Here is a 25,059-nt window from a genome sequence, read left to right on the forward strand (position 1 = left end):
CCCCTGCTCCCAGTCCCCCCACTCGCCCGCCCCCTGCCCCCACCCAGCAGGGTTCTGCCTTCACCAGGATGGTACGGGCTTTGGGGACACTGCCTTCGCGCTGGGGAGCGCAGTGATGGGCCCAGAGTCCCATAGCTTTCAGGACAGCTGTGAGGAGTCACTGTGCTCTCTGCTCTGAGGGCACTGCTGTACAGGGCTCCCAGACTGGGGATGTCCGAGCTCCGCCCTCCCTGGCCCCCTGGTGACCTCAGTGTCTGTGAAGTAGGCAAGGCTGAAGAACAAGGCACAGAGGGGCCAGGCCACTTGCCTAGGGCCCCAGAGCAGGGGAGGAGTCGGACTCCAAGGCGGTTTGGCCTGATTTGTGTCCCTAACCTCTCACCTCCTCGCCTCCCACACTGGACTGGCCAAGCAGGGAAGAGGAGGGTCTGGAGGGGTGGTGGGGACCACAGAGCGTCTGACCATGGGCGGAGCCAGGAGCGGCACACTGGGTAAGGGGGTGGGCTGCCGTCCGGCATCCGTCCTGTGCCCTGCTACGCTGGAGCGAACGTCTCCTTAGACAACGCCCGTCTCTGTCTCGGGGACAGGCGCGTCTTTGTGGCCCTCCCGCGACCGGCGTGGCTCCCCTCTCCCCCTCCCTGACAGCTGATCTCACATCCCATGGCTGAGCCCGCACGGGCGGCCAGGGAGTGGGGAGGCTTCCCTGCCATTTAAAAAGAGGCTTTTCCTTTTCCTTCCTGCATGAAGCCCGGCGTCCAGATCTGCACAACACACGTCGATGCCCCTCCTCTCGCCATGTTGTTTGAAGAGGACCTGTTTTGCGCTGAAATGCGCTCGTTGCGCATCGAGTGCTGGCTCCCCAAGATACCACCATGTGACTGTGGCTCGATCTCGAGCTACAGGGGCTCACCTGCCTGTTGACACTTAGCGGGGTCTGAGGGGTGAGCGGGCGAGGTGGGGTACCGTGAGGTTTCAGGGTCTGGATTAAGCCAGGGTTTTTAGACGCTTGACGAGGACTGGGCAAACGCGAGACCTATTCCTTCAGGACTGGCGGGTGCGTAGAGGGTTGGAAGTGACCGGGGGATCCACGCACCTGCTTGAGCCGCGGCTACCTCCGGCCCCGGGGCCACAGCCTCAGGAAACCCCCAAAACAACATCTTCCCAGTGTTTCCTGCCTCGTGCCGCTGACGAGCTGTGTGCTGTGGGTGGTTCGGCGCCTGGTCTATCGGTGCTGTTGTTGAAGGAAGGATAAGCGCGTGCCTTTCCATTTTCGTAGTTGTATTTTCTGCTATAGTAAACATCGATAGAGGTAACCTACGTAAACAAAACTTCCCCGGGACCCTCGATAATTTTTGACTGTGTGAAAGGGTCCCGAGGCCCCGGTTTGAGACCATTGACGTGGACTCCACAGGTGCACCCCTGCCGAGAAACAGGAGCCCACACTCGCGGTGGGAAATGGCCGAGCTGTGCGTGGGCAGCTGTGGGGGAGCCGCAAGTTCCCTCCCCCCCCACCCGGCCACCCCGGAGCAGGTGCTCGAAGTGAGCCTGCAGAGAAAGGCAGAGGGAAGCGGCAAACGCAGGAAGCTGGCCAATGGCCAAGGTTGACGGGCGCGTGGACGGCCCCCGGGGTCTGCGTGTCCCCGGGAGCGCGCCCCCCCCCCCCCGGGACCCTCCGTGGCGGGCACACGGGGGAGGGGCGAGGGCCCCCTGTGGGTGTGGGGAGCAGGGGAGCGGCGTGTGGGTGCCACAGCAGAGCCAGGCAGGGGGAGAAACTGAATGCAGGTGCATGTGGGAGAGGGTGCTCAGTGAGGAAATGAGAGGGTGACAGTCACACCGTGCGAACGAAGCACGCGGATGAAAAGAGAAGAATCGAGATTCAGAAAGGATACACCTCTTGCGAGAAGGCGAGTAAACCGAGTAAGCGTAGGCGCTGGAAGCGCTCCTTAGTGGCAGGAAATGGATCTGAAAGGGAAGCAACGTATAAATTAAAAAGAGCAGGAACAGATTCAGACGACCAAATACTCGCCCTCCCGCCCATGACCTTGAGTCTGGCGGCCCGACCGCCAGAGTAACCGCTGTCCTGACAGGCGTGGGTCCTTCCAACCAGCGCGTTTCTGTCCTCACAACCTGCGTGCATTGCCCCGAATGCCGCTCGTGGTCGCCGCTCGCGTCTTTAAGCAGGAAGTTTAAAAAGTGCAAGAGAGTTTTTAAGGCAAGCCTCACCTGCCCCAGCCCAAGGTCGCCAACAAGGACAAGCCAGCCGTGGGGAGGCACCCGTGGCTGCAAACAGGGGCCTCCTGCCATGGCCACGAGGGTGGGACAGGGTGCAGTGGCTCCGTCTACACCTGCGGGTGACACAGCCCGGGCAGAGCCACCCAGCTAGGCCGCTCCCAGATTCTTTTTATTTTGTAATTGTGATAAAATACACACAACATAGAAAGTACCGTCTTCGCCGACTCTTAAGCGTGCAGCTCAGGGGCGCTAAGCACCTTCACGCCATTGTGCGCCCATCCCCACCCTCCGTCTCCAGAACTTTCCATCTTCCCAAACGGAAGCTCTGTCCCCGTGAAACACGGACCCCCGGCCTCTCCCCCAGCCCCGGCGCCCACCGTCCACTCTCCGTCTCCGGGAATCTGGAGACTCCAGGGACCTCGTGTGAGGGGATCACACGTGAGCATCACGTCCCCCGGGTCCATCCACGCTCCCCCCAGCGATGCTCCCACACCCAGTGCCTCTCCAGGCTAGCCCCAGACCTGAGCTCTAGACCTCTAACCCTCCTGCTGCTCCCCTCGCACCTAAACCAGAGGGTGCCCCTGCCCCCCCACCCTTGACCTGCTCGCCACCCCCCCTCCCCACCTTCCCGCACAGCCAGCTCTACCAGCAGAGCTCTGCTTGCGGCCTCACCCACTGTCCCTGCCCCTGGGAAAAGCGGTGGCCCCTCCCCCCCCCCCCCCCAGCGTCAGTCTGACATGACACAGGGGCCCGGAGAGATCGTGTATTTTTTTTGACATTTATTTATTGATTTTTGAGACAGAGCTGAAGCACCAGCAGGGGAGGGGCAGAGAGAGAGGGAGGCAGAGGATCCGAAGCAGCTCTGAGCTGTCAGCAGAGAGCCCGACGCGGGGCTGGAACCCACAAGCCGGGAGATCATGACCTGAGCCGAAGTCAGACTCTCAACCTACTGAGCCACCCAGGAGCCCCTAGACAGATCCTTTAAAACCTAAGTCCTGGGGCGCCTGACTGGTTCAGTCGGTGGAGCATGTGACTCTTGATCTTGGGGTCGTGAGTTTGAGCCCCATCTGGGGTGTAGAGATTACCTAAATAAATAAAACTCCAAAATAAATAAAAAGATAAAACCCAAGTCCTACCCCATCCCCCCCCCCCCCCCCCCCCGCTGCCAATGCCCCGTGCTCCAAGCCCTCCGGGCTCTGACCCAGGTCCCTGTGGAGGGCGGGATGGTCTGCGATGCCCTGCTTGGCTCTCCTCCAGGCCCTGGAGCCTTTGCTCCAAGGCCAGCTTCTCAGCAAGGCCTCCCTGTTGCCTGTCCCTGCTCTGCACAGACCAATGGCCTCTGCCCTACGGGCTTCCTGGTCCCCACACCCGGTCGGCCCGCGCGGCAGATCCGCCGTGCTCCCGCTCAGCGCCCAGAGAGAGCTCAGCTCTTGCTGAAAGAGAGGACTCGGGACACTCTGCGTGAGGCGCCGTTTCACATGCACAGAGGCCTATTCTGAAGCTGCCGTGGGCAGCCCGGCCCGCGGCTCCTGGTATGTGGCTGCACAGCGTCGGCATCCATTCAGCCGCCCCTCTTCTTTCCTGCCACGGGCCCTGGGGCTGTCCTGGTCTGGCCGCAGTCCTGGGGCCCCTCCCACGAATGCCAGGCTGTGTGGGCCGACTACAGCTTCCAAGGCCTGCGGTGAGGCTGGACTTCCCAGGCCGGCCCCCCGCCCACTGACCCCGCCTGATCTGTCCCCAGGGCTCCGTACACCAGGCACCTGGGTAGAGGTGCCAGCGAGGCTCCTGGGGGTCCCCTGCAGCCCGAGCGAGACGGCCCTGGGTGTCATCCCTGTCTTCTGCTGCACAGGCCTGCTGGATCAGGGCTTCGGGGTATGCTGGGGAGGGCTGAGCCAGGGCGGGCTGAGGCACAGGGGCCGGGCCCCTGGCCCCCACCTTAGCCCTCCTGGATGGGGCCAGAGCTGGCCAGCAGGCCTCCAGATGTTCCCCCAGACCCCCCAAGCTCCCCTCCTCACCCTCTGCTTCTATAACTCTGAAGCTTTGGCTTCACCCCTTCACCCCCCTCCCCCCCTCCGCCAAAACTTACATTTCAAACTCTGGCCCTTTTTTTTTTTTTTTCAACGTTTTTGATTTTATTTTTGGGACAGAGAGAGACAGAGCATGAACGGGGGAGGGGCAGAGAGAGAGGGAGACACAGAATGGGAAACAGGCTCCAGGCTCCGAGCCATCAGCCCAGAGCCTGACGCGGGGCTCGAACTCACGGACCGCGAGATCGTGACCTGGCTGAAGTCGGACGCTTAACCGACTGCGCCACCCAGGCGCCCCTTTTTTTTAAATTTTTTTTTTTAATTTTTTTTTAACGTTTATTTATTTTTGAGACAGAGAGAGACAGAGCATGAATGGGGAAGGGGCAGAGAGAGAGGGAGACACAGAATCGGAAGCAGGCTCCAGACTCTGAGCCATCAGCCCAGAGCCCGACGCGGGGCTCGAACTCACAGACCGCGAGATCGTGACCTGAGCTGAAGTCGGACGCTTAACCGACTGAGCCACCCAGGCGCCCCAAACTCTGGCCCTTTAAGACTACTGTCTGGGCTTCTGTGAGAACATCCGTGTGGCAATATAGTGACTTATGGGTCCCTCTGGGTTCTAGCCGCCACCCCCCCCTTCCTGAAGCACACACACACTGGGATCTTGGAGTTGGCAGCAAGGGAGCAAATACGCCTTCACCGCCACTGTCCTTGCTCTGGGCCTCCCCCCAGGGGCACCATTGACTTTTCTGGGGCAGGGATCCAGCCGTCGAGGCCCAGCATCGTCTGCCTTTCCGGGGGGATGGCTGGCCCAGAGAGCGGCCCAATTATCTGTGGGAAGGGAGGCCTGAGGTGCCCCTGGGAAGGCGTCCCCTGATGATTGTAAATGTCGGGTGATGATTCCAGGTTTTTAATTGCAAAGTGGGATGACCGTATTGAGGACAAAGTTTTACAGACCTACCTTCCTAAATGCGGGCGTGTGGTGAACACAGCAGCAAGGGGCGAGGCTTCCCGGGGCTTCCGGAAGGCTGAGGGACGGGCACGGCCCCTTCCGTGCAAGGCTGGAGGAAACAGTCCCGGCCTTCCCTGAGTCAGTGCGATTAGCAGGTGCAAAGTCCACGGACCCTTCCCTCCTCTGCCCTGGCAGTCAGGCAGCCTCTGAGAGTGACTGAGGGCTAGGCCCCTCGGGATGTCCTCCTCTCTTGCTGACCCAGCGCCTAGTTCTGCATCTGCAAAAAGGGCCCGTGAGAGCTCCCGCCTCCGGGGAATCGCACCAGGGGTTGGACCTGCACGCACACCCATCTCGTTCTCACCCCGCAGGCAGTAAACCGTGCCCAGCGTCTTGCTGGCCTCGGCCAAGGGAGGGCGAGCGCCAGCACAAGGACAGCCAGGGCGAGGTCTCCACAGGCGAACCAGCCGGTCCTTCCCCCGGAGCCGCAGATTGCCTTCGCCCCCGGCCTTCCGCCTCCCAGGCCACAACGCGGGGCACGGGCCCTACACCGCTGCCACACCTTACTGACCCGGCACGCGTTTTTCTGCATCTGCGAGACTGTCCCCTCTAGGCCGTCACGTTCAGAACGAGCAGGCAGCTGCCAAACAGGGGCTGTTTGTGATGGTTCGTATTTTGTTTTGTTTTGCTGTAATTGTCTTTTTTTTTTTTTTTTTGGTCTTACTTGATACAGTGAAGTGCACATTTCAGTGTTTTGACAAATGTCTCCACTGAGTGTCCGCTGCCCCTTAAAGATCCAGGGCTGAGGTTTTCAGACGCTCACATGCCGGGAAAGCTTCCTCGCTGCCCCACGGCTCCTGGCTCGGTGGGTCTGGGCGGGGAGAGAACGGACATGTCGAGAGTTCCTGGGACCTGTTGCTACTCACCTGCCCACACTCCTAAGCATCTGGGGCGAGTATTTCTATCGCACCAGAAAGCTCCCCTGTGGCCCTTCTGGTCAGCTCCAGCCTCCCCCGGAGGCAGCCCGCCTGTCCGTGAACTTCACACGCCGGAATCCTTGGCACGCGTCCTTCGGTGTCTGGCTCCTTTCAGGCAGCACAGTGCTCCTGAGCGTGGTGCAGGGCACTGCCGGGCTCACTAGCCCTTCCTGTCGTCGCAGGGTAGCACTTCCCTGCATGGGGCCACCGGCCTGTCCCCTTCTCCTGCTGACGGATGTTGGGTTGTTTCCAGTTTGGGGCTGGAATAAAACTTCTCTGATTATCTGTGTGCAGCTTGTTGTGTGGACGTGTTTTTATCGGAGGAGCAGAAGGGCTGGTTCGCGTGGTCAGTAGGTGCTGAATTTCATATGAGAAACCACGAAACTTCCCCCAACAGTTCATTCGCACCATGGTACATTCCAGAGTTCCACTCCTCCACGGCCTCCCCCGCGCTGGGGACTGCTGGCCTTTGGGTATTTTTGCCATTTGAGTAAGAGATTGGAGATATTTCCCTGTGGTTTTAATTTAATCAGCTTCTTCTGTGGCGTGTCTTTCCTATTTTTGTATTTCCATGACGAGTGGAAGGTTCTTTCAACAAAGATTGACCAAGTAGAGAAAAATGACCCCTGACCTCTACCTCATACCATGCACAAAATCAATCCGAGATTCATCAAAGACGAACACGAAAGCCAGGGGCTCCTGGGTGGCTCATTCAGTTGAGCGTGACTTCAGCTCGGGTCACGATCTTGCAGTTTGCGGGTTCAAGCCCTGCGCTGTTCTCTGCACCGACAGTGTGGAGCCTGCTTGGGATTTTATCTTTCTCCCTCTCTCTCTGCCCTCCCCTGCTCATGCTCTCTCTGTCTCTCTCTCTCTCTCTCTCTCTCTCTCTCTAAAAATAAATAAATAAACGTAAAAAAATACAAACTAATATGAAAGTCAAACTAAAACATCTCTAAAAGAAACCATCAGAAAGTGTTTTTGTCACTTGGCAGTAAGCAAAGATATTTTTAGAGAAGATACAAAAAAGCACTTACCATAAAATTAAAAATTGTTATGTTGAATTTCATTAAAATTTAAAATTTCTCATTAAAAATACTGTGAAGAAAATGAAAAGATAAGCCACGGACTTGGAGGAAACACCTACAATACATACACATCTGACAAAAAACTTGGTCCAGAATGAAGAACCACATAGCCATTAAGAGAGAGAGAAGGGCGCCTGGGTGGCTCAGTCGGCTAGGCATCTGACTTCGGCGCTGGTCATGATCTCATGGTTCGTGAGGTCGAGCCCCGCGTCGGGCTCCGTGCTGACAGCTCGGAGCCTGGAACCTGCTTCGGATTCTGTGTCTCCCTCTCTCTCGGCCCCTCCCCCGCTCACACCCTGTCTCTCTTTCCTTCAAAAATAAATAAACATTAAGAAAAAGAGAGAGAGAAACAACCTATATGAAACCAGCAGTCATATGCTTCCTGCGACAGATTTCATGGATAGTGCCTTTGGGACACTTTCTGAACTTCATGTTCCTTATCTGGGACAGATTCCCAGAACCAAAGGCAAGGAAGGGCTCTGGATCTGTGCAGGAGAGAATGAATCCACAGGGCCCTAGTCTCCAGCCGGCTCCTTCCCAGGCAATGAGCACGTCTGTCTTGGGAGTGAGGGCCTGGAGGGGGCGCCGGGCCAGGCTGCGGGCGGGAGGTGCATCCCGGACGCCTGCAGCCCCACGAAGACTGGGGGACAGGGACACAGGCCCACTCTAACCGGGGCGGGGCTTCGTCGCCGGGGCGGGGCTTCGTCGCCCGGGCGGGGCTTCGTCGCCCGGGCGGGGCTTCGTCGCCCGGGCGGGGCTTCGTCGCCCGGGCGGGGCTTCGCCCGGCGGCGGAGGCGCCCTCGGCCCCGCCTTCCCGCGCCGCTCTCCGATTGGCCGGCGCGGAGGGGCCCCCGGGGCATTGTGGGCCGCCGCGCTCCGCCGCCGCTTCGCCATGTCGGGCTCCCCGGTAAAGCGGCAGAGGATGGAGAGCGCGCTGGAGCAGCTCAAGCAGTTCACCACCGTGGTGGCCGACACGGGCGACTTCCACGGTGAGGCGCGCTGACTGGCCGTGCTGGGGGCGGGTGTTCGTGGACGCGGAGGGCCGGCGGGGCCCGGGGGGGGGGCGCGGGGGGGGGCGAGGCGGCCGGGGAATCGGGGTCCTGAGGGGGGCGCGGGCCCGGGATCGGGGGTCCCGAAGCGGGGAGGGCCGGTGCGGGTAGGGGAGGAGGGCGCGCAGGGGCTGAGGGGAGCGGTTGAAGAGCGCAGCAGGCTGGGGTGGGCAGGGGGCCCCCTCCGAGCTGTTGGGAACCCCGGGAGGGCTTTCCGAGGCTTTATGCTGAGGAAGAAATTCAAGGAGGACCTGGAACTGGTTTCCACCTGGACCCCTTGCCCACGAGGTGCAGGTTTATTCGGCACAGGTTGACCTACTGAGCAGGAACTTGAGTCAGTTCTGGGCCCAGAAAGACCAGCTTTTGCAATGTCCTGTTGCACATCATCCCACCCTGCCGGGGACAGCCATAGCCGCAGGTGACTGTCAGTGGCAGGGTGTCCCCCTGGGTGGACATCCACAGCCTGGGGCCGCGGCACTGCGTGGGTAAAGCTCAGTGCTCCTAGGAAAGCAAAGGTTGTCCTGCTGTTGAAATTTAGATTTTCCGGAGTTAGACTTGTGCTCACCGGCGAGAACCAGGGAAACACAGACGGGCGGAGGGAAGGGCGATACCGTTAATCCCTAGCGCTCTGTGCCCAGCCTAACAAACAAGATTTTCAGGAAAATTGTGAAACGCTCATGGGATGAGTGTTGTGGGGCACACAATACAGAGTGACTTCCTTTCTTTTCTGCTTTCTCATGGTGGCTTGACAAACAGGCCTTAATTCCTCTTTGGCAACTCTGAGTAAGAGGGTTGTTTATCTAGGAGAGTGAACGCGCACATTTGGCTGCCTTTTTTTTTTTTTTTTAATGTTTATTTATTTATTCTTTTTTTTTTTTTAACGTTTATTTATTTTTGAGACAGAGAGAGACAGGGCATGAACGGGGAAGGGGCAGAGAGAGAGGGAGACACAGAATCGGAAGCAGGCTCCAGGCTCTGAGCCATCAGCCCAGAGCCCGACGCGGGGCTCGAACTCACAGACGGTGAGATGGTGACCTGAGCTGAAGTTGGAGGCTTAACCGACTGAGCTACCCAGGAGCCCCTATTTATTTATTCTTGAGAGAGAGAGAGAATGTGGGGGAGGCAGAGAGAGTGAGCGACACAAAATCCGAAGCAGGCTCCACAGTGTCAGCCCAGAGCCTGACACGGGGCTGGAACTCACGAACCGTGATATCACCACCTGAGCCGAAATGAAGATTTGGGCACTTATTGAATGAACCTGTTTGGAATTCTCTGTCTCCTCAAGAATAATAAAAAAAAAAGAAAGAAATATCTAGGGGTGCCTGGGTGGTTCAGGCAGTTAAGTGTCCCACTTTGGCTCAGGTCATGATCCCGCAGTTTATGACTTCGAGCCCCGCGTCGGGCTCTCTGCTGACAGGTTGGAGCCTGAAGCCTGCTTGGGATTCTGGGTCTCCCTCTCTCTCTGCCCCTCCCCTGCTCATGCTCTGTCTCTCTCAAAAGTGAATAAACATTAACAATTAAACTAAACCCAAGTGTTGACATATTTTTTTAATGTTTATTTATTTTTGAGAGAGAGAGAGAGAAAGCACGAGCAGGGGAGGGGCAGAGAGAGAGGGAGACACAGAATCCGAAGGAGGCCCCAGGCTCCACGCTGTTAGCACAGAGCCTGATGCGGGGCTCGAACCCACGAACTGTGAGATCATGACCTGAGCTGAAGTCAGATGCTTAACCACTGAGCCACCCAGGTGCCCATCATTTTTTATTTTTAACAAATGTGCATTAGTTAATAACGTATATCCGTAAACATTACATAGTTGTAAATTGAGTATCCGGTTTTGTGGTCATTTTGTAAAGTGACCTTGGCAGGAGTTGGGGGTGGGGTGGGTCATACACCTCTTTGAAAATACAATCAAAGCCATGGATGCTCTTTACTGAACAATGCCCCTACCCCCCAGTTTCACATTCGGTTTAAGTTCCCTGGACCCTGAAGCCCACATGTTGACTCAAGATAAGTATTGGTTTTGTTCTTAAGTTTGCTGAAAGTCAGCCTTACCAAGACCTAATTTTATGTAACAAAAGGCACCATTTCAGTGCATTCCTCCGTGAATTTTGACACACCTGCATAAACACCACCCCAGAGCACTTCTTATTATTTTGAAATATAGACTCCCAGGAAGTTGTGAAATTAGCCCATAGAATCCCATGTATACTCGCCTGCTGTCCGCCAGAGGTGACATTATATGTGACCGTGGGTGTACTGTTAGAAGCAGGAACTTGGTGCCAGCACGGTGGCAGGCGTGGCTCAGTGTTCACCAGCTTGAAACCTGAAAGGGGGTGGGGAGCAGCATTGCCCACAGTGAGTGATAACACGCGTAGACTCTTGTGTCCCCGGACAGTTAGAACACAGACGTCCCTTGGGCCCCTGAGAGCTGCCCCCCTTCCCCGTTCCTGGAAGCCCCCAATCTGTTCTCCGTCTCTGTACTCTTGTCATCAAAGGGCACTTTGAAAATGCTACCTTTCAGTCACGCAGTCAGTTTACCGCCCCAGCCAACCCTCCAGAGGTGAGCAGCGTGATGCAGGGGGCGGGGTGGGGGTGGTGGCTGTCGGCCGGCCCTGCTCGTCCACACTCGGCCCTGACAGCGTCGGGTCGGTGAGGCTCCAGGTTCAGCCTCCTTGGTCTCTCCTCATTCCTGGCTTGTTTACTAAGAACAAGCTAGGGTGAAAAAAGAAAGGAGAGTGGAACGAAGGCAAGTGGTCGTTGAATGTAACCGCGTGCTGTCACTCGCTGACTTGCCCGCGTGCCTGCTGGCCCCGGTGTGGCAGCAGGAAGTGCCTTTCCAGCTTCTTCCAGCGCCTCCCGGCCTCCCTTGCGCCTCAGCGGTGAACCAGCCCTCACAGGAGCACATTTCTATTTGATCTCTGGCCTTAATCTTGGTTGTTGTTTTGTTATTGTGCAAACCGCCGCCCCTTGCCCAGCCTTCCGGGACAGGGAAGGAATGTGTGCAAAGTGCGACTCTGTGTCCGTGTCTCGGGGACTCGTGGAGGACTGGGGGGGGGGGGGGAGCGAGCACCCCACCGACTCTCCTGCCCTCCTTGATCTTTTCCCTAGCCATCGATGAGTACAAGCCCCAGGACGCCACCACCAACCCCTCCCTGATCCTGGCCGCGGCACAGATGCCCGCCTACGAGGGGCTGCTGGACGAGGCCATCGCCTACGGCAAGAAGCTGGGCGGGTGAGCTCAGGGCCGCAACCGCATTTTAGTTCTTGAGCCTCTTAGACTCTGGAAGCTGGGTTTTTTATGTTTGTTTTTATCAACTTTCTCAGAGTGTCATTTACATGGAGGAAACTGCAGCCATAGGACGTGCCCGGTTCAATGAATGTCGTTTACCGGAGCGTGTACCCTCTGTAAACTCCCCAGTTAAGGTGCAGCACCTCCCTCCCCTCTTGTGGCGAGTCTCCCGGCCCCGGCGATCACCGACCTGCCTTCTGTCATTTTATTATCTCTTAACAGCTTTACTAGAGTAAGACTCGCCAAGCGCACAGCTCTGTGTGTTCTGATAAATGTATTCAGTGGTGCAGCCGTCCCCACAATCCGGTCCTGGAGTACGTGAACCTCCTAGAACGTTCCCTGGTGCCCATCTACCATCTGTCCCTGCTCCTCCCCCTCCACATACCCCTTCCTGATGTCACTTTAAGTTTTCATCAGGGTGACAGTGCACAGCTGAGCGAGTACCTGGGGGATGCGCGGGTCGGGGCGGCGTGCGGGCGTGATGTGTGCCCTGCCCTCCACCAGGGACGGCCCCCGCCTCAGCCAGCTGCCTGTCCCTTCTCATGCTCTTTCACCTCGTTGTGTCCCCAAGGCCTCGGTGCTTCTGGCATTGGGTGACCAGGTGGTGCTCTTAGCGATCCCTGTGTCCAGCCACCCCCCACGGGTCCTCGCCCACAATGCACGGGGTGGAGATTTTCCCGTGTGCGCTGGGCTGGCGAGGACCCCCGGACGGGGGGCCGTTTTGGAAACCACTGCGCTCCGCACTCACCTGCCCAGGCCACTGCAAGGGGACGGAGGAGGTTATTTTTGTCAAGGGCCACAAGGTGCAGGGATTCAGTTTGGAACGATGGAAGTTCCGCAGGCAGACGGTAGCGTTGGCATGCCCGAGCTGAGCTCTTAGACATGGTTACGGTGGTGACTGTTATGCTGTGTGTGTTTTACCATAGTTCAGGGGAAAAAGTGTGTGTTTTGTTTTCTTGGGGTTTTCTTGTTTGTTTAAGAACAGGAAGACGAGGGGCGCCTGGGGGGGGTTAGTCGGTTAAGCATCCGACTCCTGATTTCAGTTCAGGTGGTGATCTCATGGTTCCTGAGATCAAGCCCCGTGTAGGGCTCTGCGCTGACAGTGCGGAGCCTGCTTGAGAGTCTCTCTGTGCCCCTCCCCCCGTTCCTGCTCTCTCTCTTTCTCTCTCTCAAAATACATAAATAAACATTAGAAAAAGGGGGGGAAGATGAGGGAAAGGAATTTGTTTTGTAGAATCCCGTGCCCTTAAAACTAACAAGCTTTTGACCTAATTTTTTCCCTTGAATTTTAGGTCACAGGAGGAACAGATTAAAAATGCTATGGATAAGCTTTTTGTGTTGTTTGGAGCAGAAATATTGAAGAAGGTTCCGGGCCGTGTATCCACAGAAGTGGATGCCAGGTGAGGACTCGGGTGGACGGGCTCGGGGGTCCGTAGGCCCGCGTCGTGCCACAGCCTCGCTCAGTGAGGAGAGCGGGGCGGTGCCCCCTGTTCAGCGACTGGTGTCCAGCCTGTGTCCTGCGTAGGCCCCTGGAGGGGTGTGAGGGTGAGCCGGGCTCCAGGCTGGTCCTTCTCGGTGGGTGTCGTGAGGCGAGGCTGCTCCTTGTTGTCCTAGGTTGTCCTTCGACAAGGATGCCATGGTGGTCCGTGCCAGGCGCCTCATCGAGCTCTACCAGGAGGCCGGGATCAGCAAGGACCAGGTCCTTATAAAGCTGTCATCCACCTGGGAAGGGATTCAGGCCGGAAAGTAAGTACCCCTGCGAGGGGAATTCTGCAGGAGGTTCCGGGGTGGGCGCCGCGTGGGGGGCCCTCCTCCCGGTGGCGGGGTACGGGGTGGCCGCGTCCAGAGAGGCGCGAGGCCTCCGTGAGGCCCCAGGCTCCCGTCCTCCTGCCGGCACCACCTGTAAAGAGCCGACTGGTTGTCGTCCTAGATGTGCTGAGCTGCCCCGAGCGGTCCCTGCCCAGAGGCCACCGACACCTGAGCCTCCGTGCCAGCGAGGGCATCTCACGCACGATGGGGCGTGGGTTTTCTGGGCCCCTTAACACCTGTGGCCACTCACCCGCTTTCTGTCTCTTTGGCTTTGCCTGTTCCGCGGGTCTCACGTCAACAGAATCACAGAACACGTGACCTTTTGTGTCTGGCTTCCCTCACGTGGCAGGTGTTCGAGGTTCACCCAAGTGGCAGCGTGTGTCTGGGCTGTGTCCCTGTTAAGGCTAATGCTCCCTTGTATCTACACCACATTTTGTGTGTCCTCCTTTGGGGCCGTCACGGGTGATGCTGCCTTGAACGTCCGTGTCCAGGTTTGGGCACGTGGCATACGTCTTGGGGACACGCTCATGGGGGTAGGGTTCCCGGCCATGTCCCACCGGCTATGCCATCTGCGGCCATAGTTTTTTCTCCTTTACTTTGATACTTGTCATTTCTGTCAGCAGTGTTTGGAAAATCTTTTGGGAACCCTAGAAATTATTCTTGACCCCGAGTCAGTTGGTCCCGCTCACCACATCCCTTTCCCGAGCCCTCTGCGGCTCGTTGCTCCCGCAAGTGTCCCGAGTCCTTGGGCAGCATGGCCAGGCCGGAAAGAAAGTGCCATTAACATGGACACGTACAGGCAGCTGCACATCCCAGGGTCCTGGGCACCGCCTCCGACACACACTCGTGCAGACAGACTGAGATCCGGGTCAGGATGGGGCTGAGATGTGTCCCAGCCACTTCTGTTTTGTTTTGTTTTAATGTTTTTATTTATTCTTGAGACAGAGACAGAGCACAAGCAGGGGAGGGGCAGAGGGAGAGAGAGAGGGAGACACAGAATCCGAAGCAGGCTCCAGGCTGTCAGCATAGAGCCCGACGTGGGGCTCAAACCCACAAACCACGAGATCATCACCTGGGCCAGTCAGACCCGGAACCGACTGAGCTAGCGAGGTGCCCCGTGTCCGAGCCGCTTCTGAGGCCACATCCACATGGTGCCACGAGGCTGCAAACCTCCCCGAGTAGCACGGTCAGCACGTGGGCGCCTGGGCTAAGTAAGCAGAGCCCGGGGCCGTGCCGATGGCACGTGGCGTGCCACACGCAAGGCTGGGCGGCGCCCATGCGCAGTCCTCGTGGTCGGTGGAAACTTGCTGTGCAGACGGAGCCCCGTCCAGATCAGACCAGAGTCCTCTTGAGGATTAGCTGCGTCGACTGTGTCCTTCGCTGCCAAATCTGGCTTGTTTCTTCTGCACTCTGTCTTTCACCATCTCCGTGTTAGATGGAACAGAGTCCTGTCCTTCGTGAGTCCTCTGCTCAGGGACTGTTTCCCCACAGTGTCTGTCTCCTGTCTCACACTTTGATAAAGCCACCTTCCCAGAGCGCCCCACCGGCCGCTTCCGAAAACGCCTCCACTTAGCCAGTCAGGTCGGACCCGCGCAGCTGCCGGGGTCATCGAGGTGGTGGTCATAGGAGGGCCTGGCCTCAAGCGCGGCACCTCCCGTGGGCCGGCCTGAGCTGTGGGTGCCCGCGCCGGGAACACGTATGGCTGTGCCATGCACGAGACGTGGTAGAGGCTGGCCACCCACCGCCGCCCAGTCCTCGCTCTCTTCAGCCATACTTCTCGAACGCTGCCATGGAGGCCACTTGGAAGCTGTCCCTTGGGGTAGAAATGTGCCTAGAGGGGCCTGAGCACAGGCTCGGCCGTCCCAGCTCACTCCGCAGCGTGTGGCAGAGTGGGCATTGCCCTATCTCGGGTCAACCCCAGCACGTCCTGGTGGGTGGTGACGCAGGGAGGCTGCAGGATGCGGGGAGGGGGTGGGGGACAGAGGGCGGGATGGTACCGTGGTCAGGTGAGTCCGCGGTGTCCGGCCCCGGCCAGCTCTGGGAGGTGGCGTGGGACTGGGGTCCCAGGTGCAGATGTGCGTGTCTGGGCCGGAGAGGCCCACTGTGGCTCCCAGGGGTCCTGTCTTGCCTTTTCCCTCTGTTTTGAAATGCGGGTTTGACGAAAATCCCAGTCACCCATCACCCACTGGCCAGGGAGAGCCCGGGTGACTGTGGCAGATGTGGGTGCCGTGGGGGGGGAGGGGGGACCGCCCCGATCCCGCCTGTCCCCTGAGTGAATCGCGAGCCTCTTTCCAGGTCACACGGGGTCCCGCGCAGGTTCCCGGGGCCCCCCGGCCTGGCTCACCCCGCCCTGTCCCCTCAGGGAGCTGGAAGAGCAGCACGGCATCCACTGCAACATGACGCTGCTCTTCTCCTTTGCCCAGGCCGTGGCCTGCGCCGAGGCGGGGGTGACGCTCATCTCCCCCTTCGTGGGGCGCATCCTCGACTGGCACGTGGCCAACACAGACAAGAAGGCCTACGAGCCCCTGGAGGACCCCGGTGAGGGGCGCGGCGGGGCGCAGGGTCGGGGGGTGGCGGCTCTGGGCGGCGCTGTCGGCGGGGAGGCCACTCAGGAACCCGGTGTGTGTCACCGCAGGAGTGAAGAGCGTCACCAAGATCTACAACTACTACAAGAAGTTTGGCTACAAGACCATCGTCATGGGCGCCTCCTTCCGCAACACCGGCGAGATCAAGGCGCTGGCGGGCTGTGACTTCCTCACCATCTCGCCCAAGCTGCTGGGGGAGCTGCTCAAGGACAACAGCAAGCTGGCACCCATGCTGTCGGCCAAGGCGGGTAAGGCCGTCTCACCCTGGTCACCGCGGGGCAGGTGCAGCCCAGGGGCGGGGACCGCGTCCCACCTGTGTCTGGAGCCCAAGGGCCTGGGGCCTGGAGGGGCACGGGGTGGGGGGCGGTGCAGAAGGCCCTGGGTGATGCCCGTGCTCCCAGCCCAGGCGAGCGACCTGGAGAAGGTGCACCTGGATGAGAAGGCCTTCCGCTGGCTGCACAACGAAGACCAGATGGCCGTGGAGAAGCTCTCGGACGGCATCCGCAAGTTTGCTGCCGACGCCGTGAAGCTGGAGCGGGTGCTGATGGTGAGCGCCCCAGGGCTCGAGTCAGGCAGGGCTGGGACCTCCCCTGGGGACTCGGGGGTGTCGGCGCCTCTGGCAGCCTGGGCAGGCGGACTCTGGCGCAGCCCCGGTCCCGAAGGCCTTTCCTGGCACCTGTCACACTTTTCCCTCTCCCTCCCTAGGAACGCATGTTCGGCGCAGAGAACGGAAAGTAGCCCGGTGCCTGAGGCTGGAGGTGCCTGAGGCCGGAGCACGGATCTGCACCACCTGAGGGGGCGAGGGATAGGCCTGGCGATGAATTGTGCGTTTTTTACTGGTTGGAGCCCGGATGGATCCTAGATTCTGTGTAAAATTTTGCCTAACTCATTAAAGCAATCACTTTTCTTGTGCTCCGTTCCTGACTCGCCGCAGCCCCTCCCCCCAGCACCGCTGCCCCCGCCTTTGGCTACAACCAAGGCTACAACCGGAGTCCAGCTGGGGTGATGCAGTTACAGGCCCTCACCTGGGCCTGGAGCCTGTGCTGAGTGCGGCTGGAGCCAGGGGGCGGGAGCACCCAGGGGCGTCCTTGCTGCTTTGGTTCCCATGTGGGTGCCACCCGGGGGGACGGTTGGGTATGTGCTGGCTGTTACCTCCGATCCCTGAGTGCCCAGTGTGGCGTGGCCTCGAATGGACATGTCCACTGGCGCACCACCTACTACACCGGGAAGGGCTTGTTGGGGACAGTGACGGGGGCCCCCGGGGTAGCCCCTCTGTCCCACCAGAAGAGGCACAGGAGGCTGGGCAAGGCTGCCCAGAAGAGGTCACGTTAGGGTCACAGGCTACCCACCTGCCCTCCAGGTAGGGAGGGTTCCGGCTGACCATTCTGGGTCTGTGCAGGTGAAGACAGGGGTCAGGGACAGCCCTGAGACACAGCCCTGGGTCCCACTAAGGGCCAGCAGGGAGGCCAGTGCCCCCTTCTCCCTGGGAGTGCCAAGTGCACAAAGCTGTTCCCCACAGCTTTCTAGAGATGCCCAGGCCCCCCCAACTTTCTGCTGGGGCCAGAGCATCAGGGCGTGGTGTTGGTTCCAGAATGGCCACCTTGCCAAGGGTGGGGTTCTGGGCACAGGGCCCACGGTGGGCTGCATCACCTCAGGTGCACAAGCCTGGCCCCAGCTGGCCCACCCTCTGCTGAGAACCACCTTAGGGTGTGCAGGGGGCAGGCAGGTCACAGCAGGGGGGGGCTGCTGGGTGTGTGACTGGCGGCTTTGTACCCGAGGCTCATCGAGGCCTCGGCTGACAGGCAGGCTGGGGCCAGGCCTTCCCCTCCAAGCTGGTCAAGAGGCTGCACCCTAGGACTTGGAATCTGCCCCCAATCCCAACCCCGGGCCTCGGGTCTGTGTGACTGGGTACGATCAACATGCATTGAGCGCACCCACTCACCCACATGTACGGGCTGGTGACATTAGTACTTAGACCCTGCAGACCACGGAGCTCCGAAACGCTGCCCCCACCCTGAAAGGTTTCCTGTTCCTTCGCCCCAGCCTCCCACCCACAAACGGTACTTTGGGTTTTCTAGGTAGTTTGGGTAATAGGCTCGCACACATGGCCCTTGACATCTGGCTCCTTTGCATGATGTTCTCAGGGTCCAGTCTGGAGGATGTTCTCAGAGCTTCGTTGCTCTACCACCTGGACGTTAGTATCGCCTGGTAGTGAGAATGCTCGGGTTGGGGCGCCTGGGGAGCTCTGCTGGTTAAGCATCCAACTCTTGGTTTCCGCCCAGATCATGATCCCACGGTCCATGGGTTCAAGCCCCATGCCAGGCGCTGTGCTGATGGCATGGAACCTGCTTAGAGTCTGTCTCCCTCTTTCTCTGCACCTTCCCCATTCGCACTCACTCTCAAAATAAACAAAAAAAATTACACGGGTCGTGGAAACTACAATTTGTTTTACGTTTGTTATTGTGACTAATGCTGCTACAGATGCTTACGCGTTGTTCCCGTAGGTCGTTTCCTGCAGGCGGACGTCAGGGTCTGTTTTAAAGCCCTAGGCATGTGGGGGCATCCCAGAGCAGCAGGCCGCCCACACCCACACCCTGCCCCTTGCAGGGGGGGCCCGCGTTTCTCGAAGCCTGGAGGCACCCCCAGCCCTACACCCTGACCTGGCAAAGCCAGGGCCGAGCCACAGCGGCTGCCCAGGAAGCGGCTGTATGGGGCGCTCAGCAGGGCCCGCCGGCACCTTGATCTGACACTCAGAAGCAAAACCATCACCAGCTCTCTGTAGATGGTACAGATGACACCCACGAGGCGTGATCTTTAAGAAACCTGCGGTGATCCGTGCAGGCAGAGTAGGACCAAGGCCCCTGGGTGCGGGTGGGCAGCCCGCAGTGGGCACAGAGCAGGGCGACAGCAGTGTCAGGAGCTCCTGGTACGGTGCTCCCAGCAAACACCCGAAGTGGAGGGGGCATGGGAGCATCTCAGAGTGGTCTGCGGCACTGGAAGGAGCGGCCTGAGACCCAGGGATGCCTTGCTTCTTTGCTCCTCCTTTGTTCCAAGGGGCTGGGTGCAGAGCTGGGCCCAGACGGGGAGGGGCTGGCGGACGGTGGGACCCACAAGAAGGCCCGGGCGGCTCCTGGAGGTCCCACTGTGGGCCGCAGCCTGGGCCAGGCACCCCGAGGAGACCACAGGGTGATCCGGACGCACCGGGAAGGGGCCTCCCCAGCAAAGGCCTGCGGGGTCCTGGATGGTGCGGACCAACCACCACCCCAGACCCAGGCCGGCCACATGCAAGGCTTCCCGCCCGGTAGGGCCTGTGCCGCTGTCACTTCTACTTCACAAGCAGAGGTGCGGCTGCAAGCCTGGAGGCCGCCCGGCAGCTGTGGGCCAGCAGCACTGCTCTGTAGACGCACGAGCACGTTTCCCTCAGGAGCGTGGTGACACCTGCCCCTGGGTCCACCCTGGCCTGGTGCAGTGCCGCCATCACAATGCGAAACCACACACCAGGCAAGGACTACAATTAGGGCGGCTCCTTCAGCACCCGCCGATCCGGGGGTATTCTGGGGGCCGGGAGCTAGCACAGCCCCCCAACACCCACAGCGGTGGGGGCAGCAGCCCGGGCACCGTCACCACACAAAATGGGATCCCGGTGCCCTGGCGAGGCTCAGCCTGGGCGGACGGGGACAGGCAAGGGCGAGAGACCCAGCGCCCAGGAAGACCAGGGGGCGCCGAGACCCCACACCAGGACCCCCGCGGCTGACTCAGACCCGCTCTGCGCGTTACGCTCACTTGGAATTCTCAGAGACCACCTATCAGCCCTCAGCTCTCCCTCTGCTCCAAAGAAAACGCCCCTCAGGGCTCAGTCCCGGAGGCCCCCAACAATCCCACAGGGTCAGGCAGGGGCCGGGAAAGTCGCTCTCAGGGGCGGTCGCGGAAGCAGGGTCCCCGGAGGCCTGAGGTGGCAGCGTCCACTGGCAGGCCGGCTGGCTCCGCGGGAAGCCATGTCACTTCCTGCAGGACAGGTCAGGTCAGGGGTCAGGCTCCGGCAAAGGGCCTGCCAGGAGCCAGGAGCCCGCACCCCCCCTGCCCCACGGCCCCTCACCGGCTGCCGCACAGGAAGAGCAGATTCTGCACAGCCGGGACGGTGGAGCTGGCGTTCTGGCCCGTGACGAGGTGGCGGTCCAGCACCACGTGCACAGCGTCAGGCTCGCTGGCTGCAGGGGCCCCAAGAGCGTGGGCCTCAGGCAGTGCCCGCGCCAGGCTCGCCCCCCTCTCCCCTCGCAGGGGCCTGGGGAGGACTTGGCCTGGGCCTCCCCCAGGGCTCAGCCGCAGTTGCGGCCCCCACCCAGCTCACCACTGAAGTTGGCGCCCGCGTCCTTCACGAAGTCCTCCACGATGAGGGGCAGGCGGGCAAAGCCAGGCGCCCTGACGAGCTCGTACACAGAGGGCTGCGGGGGGAGGGGGGAGGGGGAGGGGGGAGGGGGTTCCCACCCCGGGGTCAGGAAGGTCCAAATCAAGCAGGGACACCGGGGCTGGGGCTGTGCGCCGCTGCTCCAGGGGGTCCGCCCTCCCGCCGCAGGTGCTCAGACAACAAAACCATCGGGCGCCCCTCCACGGCCCCAGGGCGCATGAGCCAGTGAAGGAGCTGGGCTGGGCGAGCAGCCTCAGGGCTGAGCCCCTCGGTAGCAACGGGCAGAGTCCAGGGACAGGGTGGTGGGTACAGCTGCCCCAGGGCCGCAGGGGCACACAGTGAGATGCCCCTGCGGCTCTCCCCCCTCCCAACCTCGGCCGCACCACTGGCCAGGCCGGTCCCATGCAGACCCAAGTGGTCGGGCCGCAGTCCTCAAGGTCTGGACCCTCCCTCCAGCCTCCTGTCTGACCAGGTCCTGGACACGAAAGGTGCCGTGCACTTGACAAGGACAAAAGCAAGGTCTTGACCTGACCCCTGCTCCTTCCCCGGCATCCCAAAGTCACCCCCCCACCACACACACACACACACACACACACTCTAGGAGCCCCACCCTGTGCTCCCCTCCCCTGTCCAGAGCCTGTGCCTGTGCCCTGGGGCCATCCCGGAGGGGCAGCAGGGGAGGGGTGAGGAGGGGCAAGCAAGCAGCACCACTGCCTGGGGCTGGAAACCCATGATCCTGGGCTGGGCACATGACTGTCACCCTTGCCAGAGGACAGTCCCTGTGCCTCCAAGCACGTATGCGGGCCTCTGAAGCCTTCTACGGCTTGGGACCTGGGACCCTCCCTTGCATCGCACTCACCCCTGTGACGCTGTAGCCCTGGAACACCCACGACCGGTCCTCATTGGTGGCGCAGCAGAGGGCGGCGACGCCGTGACCAACAGCACAGATGGGCTCTGGAAGCAGGGGCGGGGCCTGAGGCCGACACCCGCCGGGGCCCCTGCCCCTCTCCCCACACCTCCCAGCTCAGAGCTCCCTCCACCAACGGGTCAGAGCTCCCTCCACCAACGGGCCACGACGGGCCCAGTGACCAAACTGCAGGGGGGGGGGAGCTGGAGCGCATTCCCACGGTGGCAGCGGCGGCCGGGAATGACCACTCTCTGTCCAGACCACACTGGACACAGGCGGCCCTGTTCCCACTGACAAAGGTCGCTGTGTGGAGCCCTGGGTTTCTGTCTGTTGGTCCCTAATGAGCATCCTGTCCCCATCCCTGTCAGGTCTGGGCAGCGTGCCACATCTCCACAGAACAGCCTTTCTCCTGGCCCTGCTGGCCTCCAGCCCTGAACCCCGTGACGAACAAAGCCGGCAGGTCGCCCACCCGCCTCAGAGCGAGCTGGGGGAAACAGCCACCAGCCCCCACGGAGGCCAGGAAGAGGTCACACACAGGGGGAGCGACCGAGGGGCACATGGTGGGGGGCACAGAGAGGGGCGCCCCACCGCGTGTGTGTGCACCTGTGCGTGCAAGCACGTGCGCCCTCGATGGTCAGTCAGAGGCGCTCTGCGTCTGCCCTGTCTGCCCCCCCAAACCATCCCCACTGGCCTCTCCCGGCCGTTGGTGCCGCCCCACGCACATCCCCAGTCCCAGGGGTCACCTACTGCTCTCTGAGCGGAAGTGCTGGAGGATGCGGGCCAGGGACCCACTGCTGGCCAGGTCGGCCAGGGCCCCGGGACAGCTGGGTATCAGGAGGGCGTGGTACCGGGCACCTGGGGGGAGACCACGGCAGTTCGGTCACAGACAGCGAGGACGCGGGCGGCTCGGTCATGGCGCTCCGCGGCAAGTGTGTCAGAAACAGAAGCAAGGGAGCGCTCTGGAGGCCACGAACCCCCCCCGGGATCCCACACCTCGAGCCCCCAAGGTTCTGGCCCCCGGGGCCCCTCACCATCAATGGACTCCAGCTTGGCGGGGCTCGCGTAGGCCTTGAGGCGGAAATCCTGCACCCAGCGGGCGTTGCTCTCGTTAACGTCCACGAAGTCTATGGTCCTCCCCTGCAGGAGCACCGAGAGGCAGACACCCCACTGTCGGTTCACAGGGACTTCAGAGGCTGACGAGAGCTCGGGGACAAAGGCACCGACAGCCCAGCCCCTCACCCCTCCTCGCCGCACCCCCCAGCCACCCCTTGCTGGCCCTCGTCTCCCACCTATAAGGTGGCAGCAACCGTCCCACTGGGGACGACAACAGAAACATGCCAAGTGACAGACACTCGAGGCATCGCTGTGACCCCTAAAGCCCACGCCAGAGAAAACCGGAGAACTGGTGAAGGTCCATACCACCCTCGCGCACGTGCGCAGGCGCTGACCTACGACAGAAGGTCTCCCGCACCACAGTGGGGCCAGAGCTTGACGATGCCACCAAGGTCCGAGTCCTCAGCCCGGCCACCTCTCTCGGGGTCACGTCAACCTGAGGCTCCCTGCTCCTCCCTGAGACCAACAGCACTCCCCCGGCCTCACCCCCAAAAAGGTAGGGAGCCCGTCCGTGCGTCTGGCTGGACTCACCCCAGGGGTGGCCACCTGCAGGTTGAAGGCGGCGCCAGCCAACGTGAAGCAGTGCAGGAAGGACTGGGCGGACACACCTGCAAGGTGAACACGGCTCTAAAAAGGCCACGAGGCTCTGGGGGCAGCACGAGGGGCGGCAGGGCACACACTCCCAGCTCCAGCCTGGAGTCTTCTCCTGGTCCCCCACCCCAATGGAGGACCCCCTCTCACAGCCCCAGCCCACAGGCCCCGCCCCCAAAGGACAGGCTCTCTCCCTGGCCTGACTACTAAAGGCCTTTCCAGAAGGCAAACCCAAGGGCATCAACTGAGGCCACCCCCCACTCCCCCTACATTCAGCCAGGGAGAGGCAACACTGAGCAAGCCCTATGTCCTGGGGGGTGGGCAAGGGTCAGCAGGACCCTCTTCACTCCCCTCGGGCAGGCCTCGCCCTCACTGAAGGACACGTGGCCTCTGCTCACCAGGCTCCCGGACCCTGCCCCCATCCCCAGTGCTGCTCACAGCCCTCTTCTGTCCACGTCTGGCCCACAAGATTCCTGGCTGCTGGGGCTGGAGCTATCTGCTTCTAAACGGGATCGGTGTGCACCCTTCCACCTTTACCCCAATCCCCGACCCCACCCCCAAACCTCTTCTCTATCTTTATTCGTCCTTTTGTACTAATACGTATCAAGCAGAGTGCACGCGCTGAGCAAAGACAGTACCCACAAATCAACCCCCAGACTTTGCCTGATGGTGCTCTCAGTTCCTTGAACACTGCTTCACCCCAGGGCCTCCTCAAGGGACTCTGGCGGGAACCCTCATCCTGCCTACAGTGCCTCGTGGCCTGGTCAGAGCTGTGCCCCCACCCCACGTCCTCAACATCCCTTCGGCACCGCACAGCCAAGCTGGCCCAACGCCTCCTCACCCTCATCCACTCCGCAGCCACCTTTGGTTGTACCCCCCAACCTGCCTCTCCAGGACCGACCCCTTCCCCGTGTCTCCTCCCACCCTCAGTGTGGGCACAGCGCTCAGGGCCCCTGGGGCTCAGCACACAGTGACTCCACGACCTGCAATCCTCTCCCTCACCCTCTTGCGCCGCTAGAATACAAGGAGACCAGGCTCCAGAGCCAGACCCCAGGTCCCAACCCTGGGTCGCCACCTCCCCCACCACGTGACCAAGGGCTCATCACTTCCCTCCGACAAAGGAAGCCCAGATGCTCAGGACAGTCAGCTGCCTCCCCGCCCGTCGGTTCGTTCCTTCCCTGCTGGCCCTGAGCGAGAATCTGCACGGAATCGCAGACCCACCAGCCCCGCTGTCCTGCTCGAGTCCCACGCCGGCCCCTCCCGGTGCCTTCACCACCTGGCGGGTCTGAGGGTTCTCTGCCCCCGCACATTTCCGGCCCCCAGAACCAAACTTCTCCAACCCCTCACCCTCCTGGGTGTGCGCAGGGCCAGCCAGCAGACAGGTGGGCACAGGCTCATGACCCACCTGCTCCGAAAGGCCCCGGCCCCCGGGCCTGCCGCCCCCCCACCCGGCCCCTCAGAAACCCCCCGCTCCTCCCCACACTGAGGCCTGCCCGCCCCCGAGGCGGCACCTGAGGGCGCCAGCCCGGGACCCGCTCTCTTCCCACAGAAACGCCGGGGCGCGGGGCCCCCCTGCGGTCAGCCAGCGCCCCCGCGACACTGGCGACGCTCCCTCTCCACGGCGGGGCTTCCACCTGCCTCCCCGCCGGCGCCGCTGGGCGCCCGCCCGCCCTCGCGAGCCTCACCCTCGGCGGCGCCGCTGGCCACCAGCAGGCAGGCGGGCCGGCTCTGCAGCCGCTCGGACGCCATGGGCTCGGCCGGGGCCGGTGCGGCCTGCGCGTGCGTGAAGTGTACGTGCGTGTGCGCGCGCGGGCCGGGATCGCCGGTCACGTGTCGCGGCGCTTCGCTGCGGGGCCAATGCGGCGCCAGGCTCACGCGCCGTGCCTCCTCCCTCCCGGCCCCGCCCCCCAGCGCGCGTCAGGGGCGGAGTCCGCCCCGTGCGACTGCGCCTTGGGCCCGAGGCCCCTCCAGCTCCGTGAGCGGGGCGGAGGGCGTCCGGGGGCTCAGACCTTGGCCCCAGAGCGCGGGCTGACTTCCCGGCGG

The 25,059-nt window shown here is 61.2% G+C and overlaps 2 protein-coding genes and 1 long non-coding RNA gene across 5 annotated transcripts; 2 read left to right on the forward strand and 1 right to left on the reverse strand.

The window, feature by feature from the left end:
* Positions 1-3,142: 3,142 nt before the first annotated feature.
* LOC113596793 (uncharacterized) lies at positions 3,143-6,475 on the forward strand. The gene is made up of 2 exons (XR_003417628.2): positions 3,143-3,761; positions 5,577-6,475. It is a non-coding gene; the product is annotated as an uncharacterized LOC113596793 (long non-coding RNA).
* Positions 6,476-8,098: 1,623 nt separating this feature from the next.
* Positions 8,099-16,905, forward strand: TALDO1 (transaldolase 1). Its single transcript, XM_027051456.2, has 8 exons — positions 8,099-8,256; positions 11,426-11,549; positions 12,899-13,006; positions 13,221-13,352; positions 15,778-15,953; positions 16,051-16,248; positions 16,402-16,547; positions 16,706-16,905. The coding sequence occupies exons 1-8, from the start codon at positions 8,160-8,162 to the stop codon at positions 16,736-16,738; spliced, it is 1,014 nt and encodes a 337-aa protein (XP_026907257.1). The 5' UTR covers positions 8,099-8,159; the 3' UTR covers positions 16,739-16,905.
* Positions 16,906-18,442: 1,537 nt separating this feature from the next.
* On the reverse strand, positions 18,443-24,858 carry GATD1 (glutamine amidotransferase class 1 domain containing 1). Of its 3 annotated transcripts, XM_027051459.2 has the most exons (8): positions 24,702-24,857; positions 22,957-23,033; positions 22,344-22,449; positions 22,060-22,167; positions 21,265-21,359; positions 20,349-20,442; positions 20,097-20,208; positions 18,443-20,005 (listed from the first exon to the last, which is right to left on the reverse strand). In XM_027051459.2, exons 1-8 carry the CDS (start codon positions 24,763-24,765, stop codon positions 19,999-20,001), a joined length of 663 nt encoding a protein of 220 aa, XP_026907260.1. In that variant the 5' UTR covers positions 24,766-24,857; the 3' UTR covers positions 18,443-19,998. The 3 variants fall into 3 exon arrangements, with proteins under 3 accessions (XP_026907260.1, XP_026907261.1, XP_053058688.1); XM_027051460.2 differs by lacking the exon at positions 18,443-20,005 and having other exon boundaries at positions 20,093-20,208; XM_053202713.1 differs by lacking the exons at positions 18,443-20,005; positions 20,097-20,208 and having other exon boundaries at positions 20,373-20,487; positions 21,269-21,359; positions 24,702-24,858.
* Between the last annotated feature and the right edge of the window lie 201 nt (positions 24,859-25,059).

This window comes from Acinonyx jubatus, chromosome D1 (genome assembly GCF_027475565.1).
Source record: "Acinonyx jubatus isolate Ajub_Pintada_27869175 chromosome D1, VMU_Ajub_asm_v1.0, whole genome shotgun sequence".
Taxonomy (NCBI): domain Eukaryota; kingdom Metazoa; phylum Chordata; class Mammalia; order Carnivora; family Felidae; genus Acinonyx; species Acinonyx jubatus.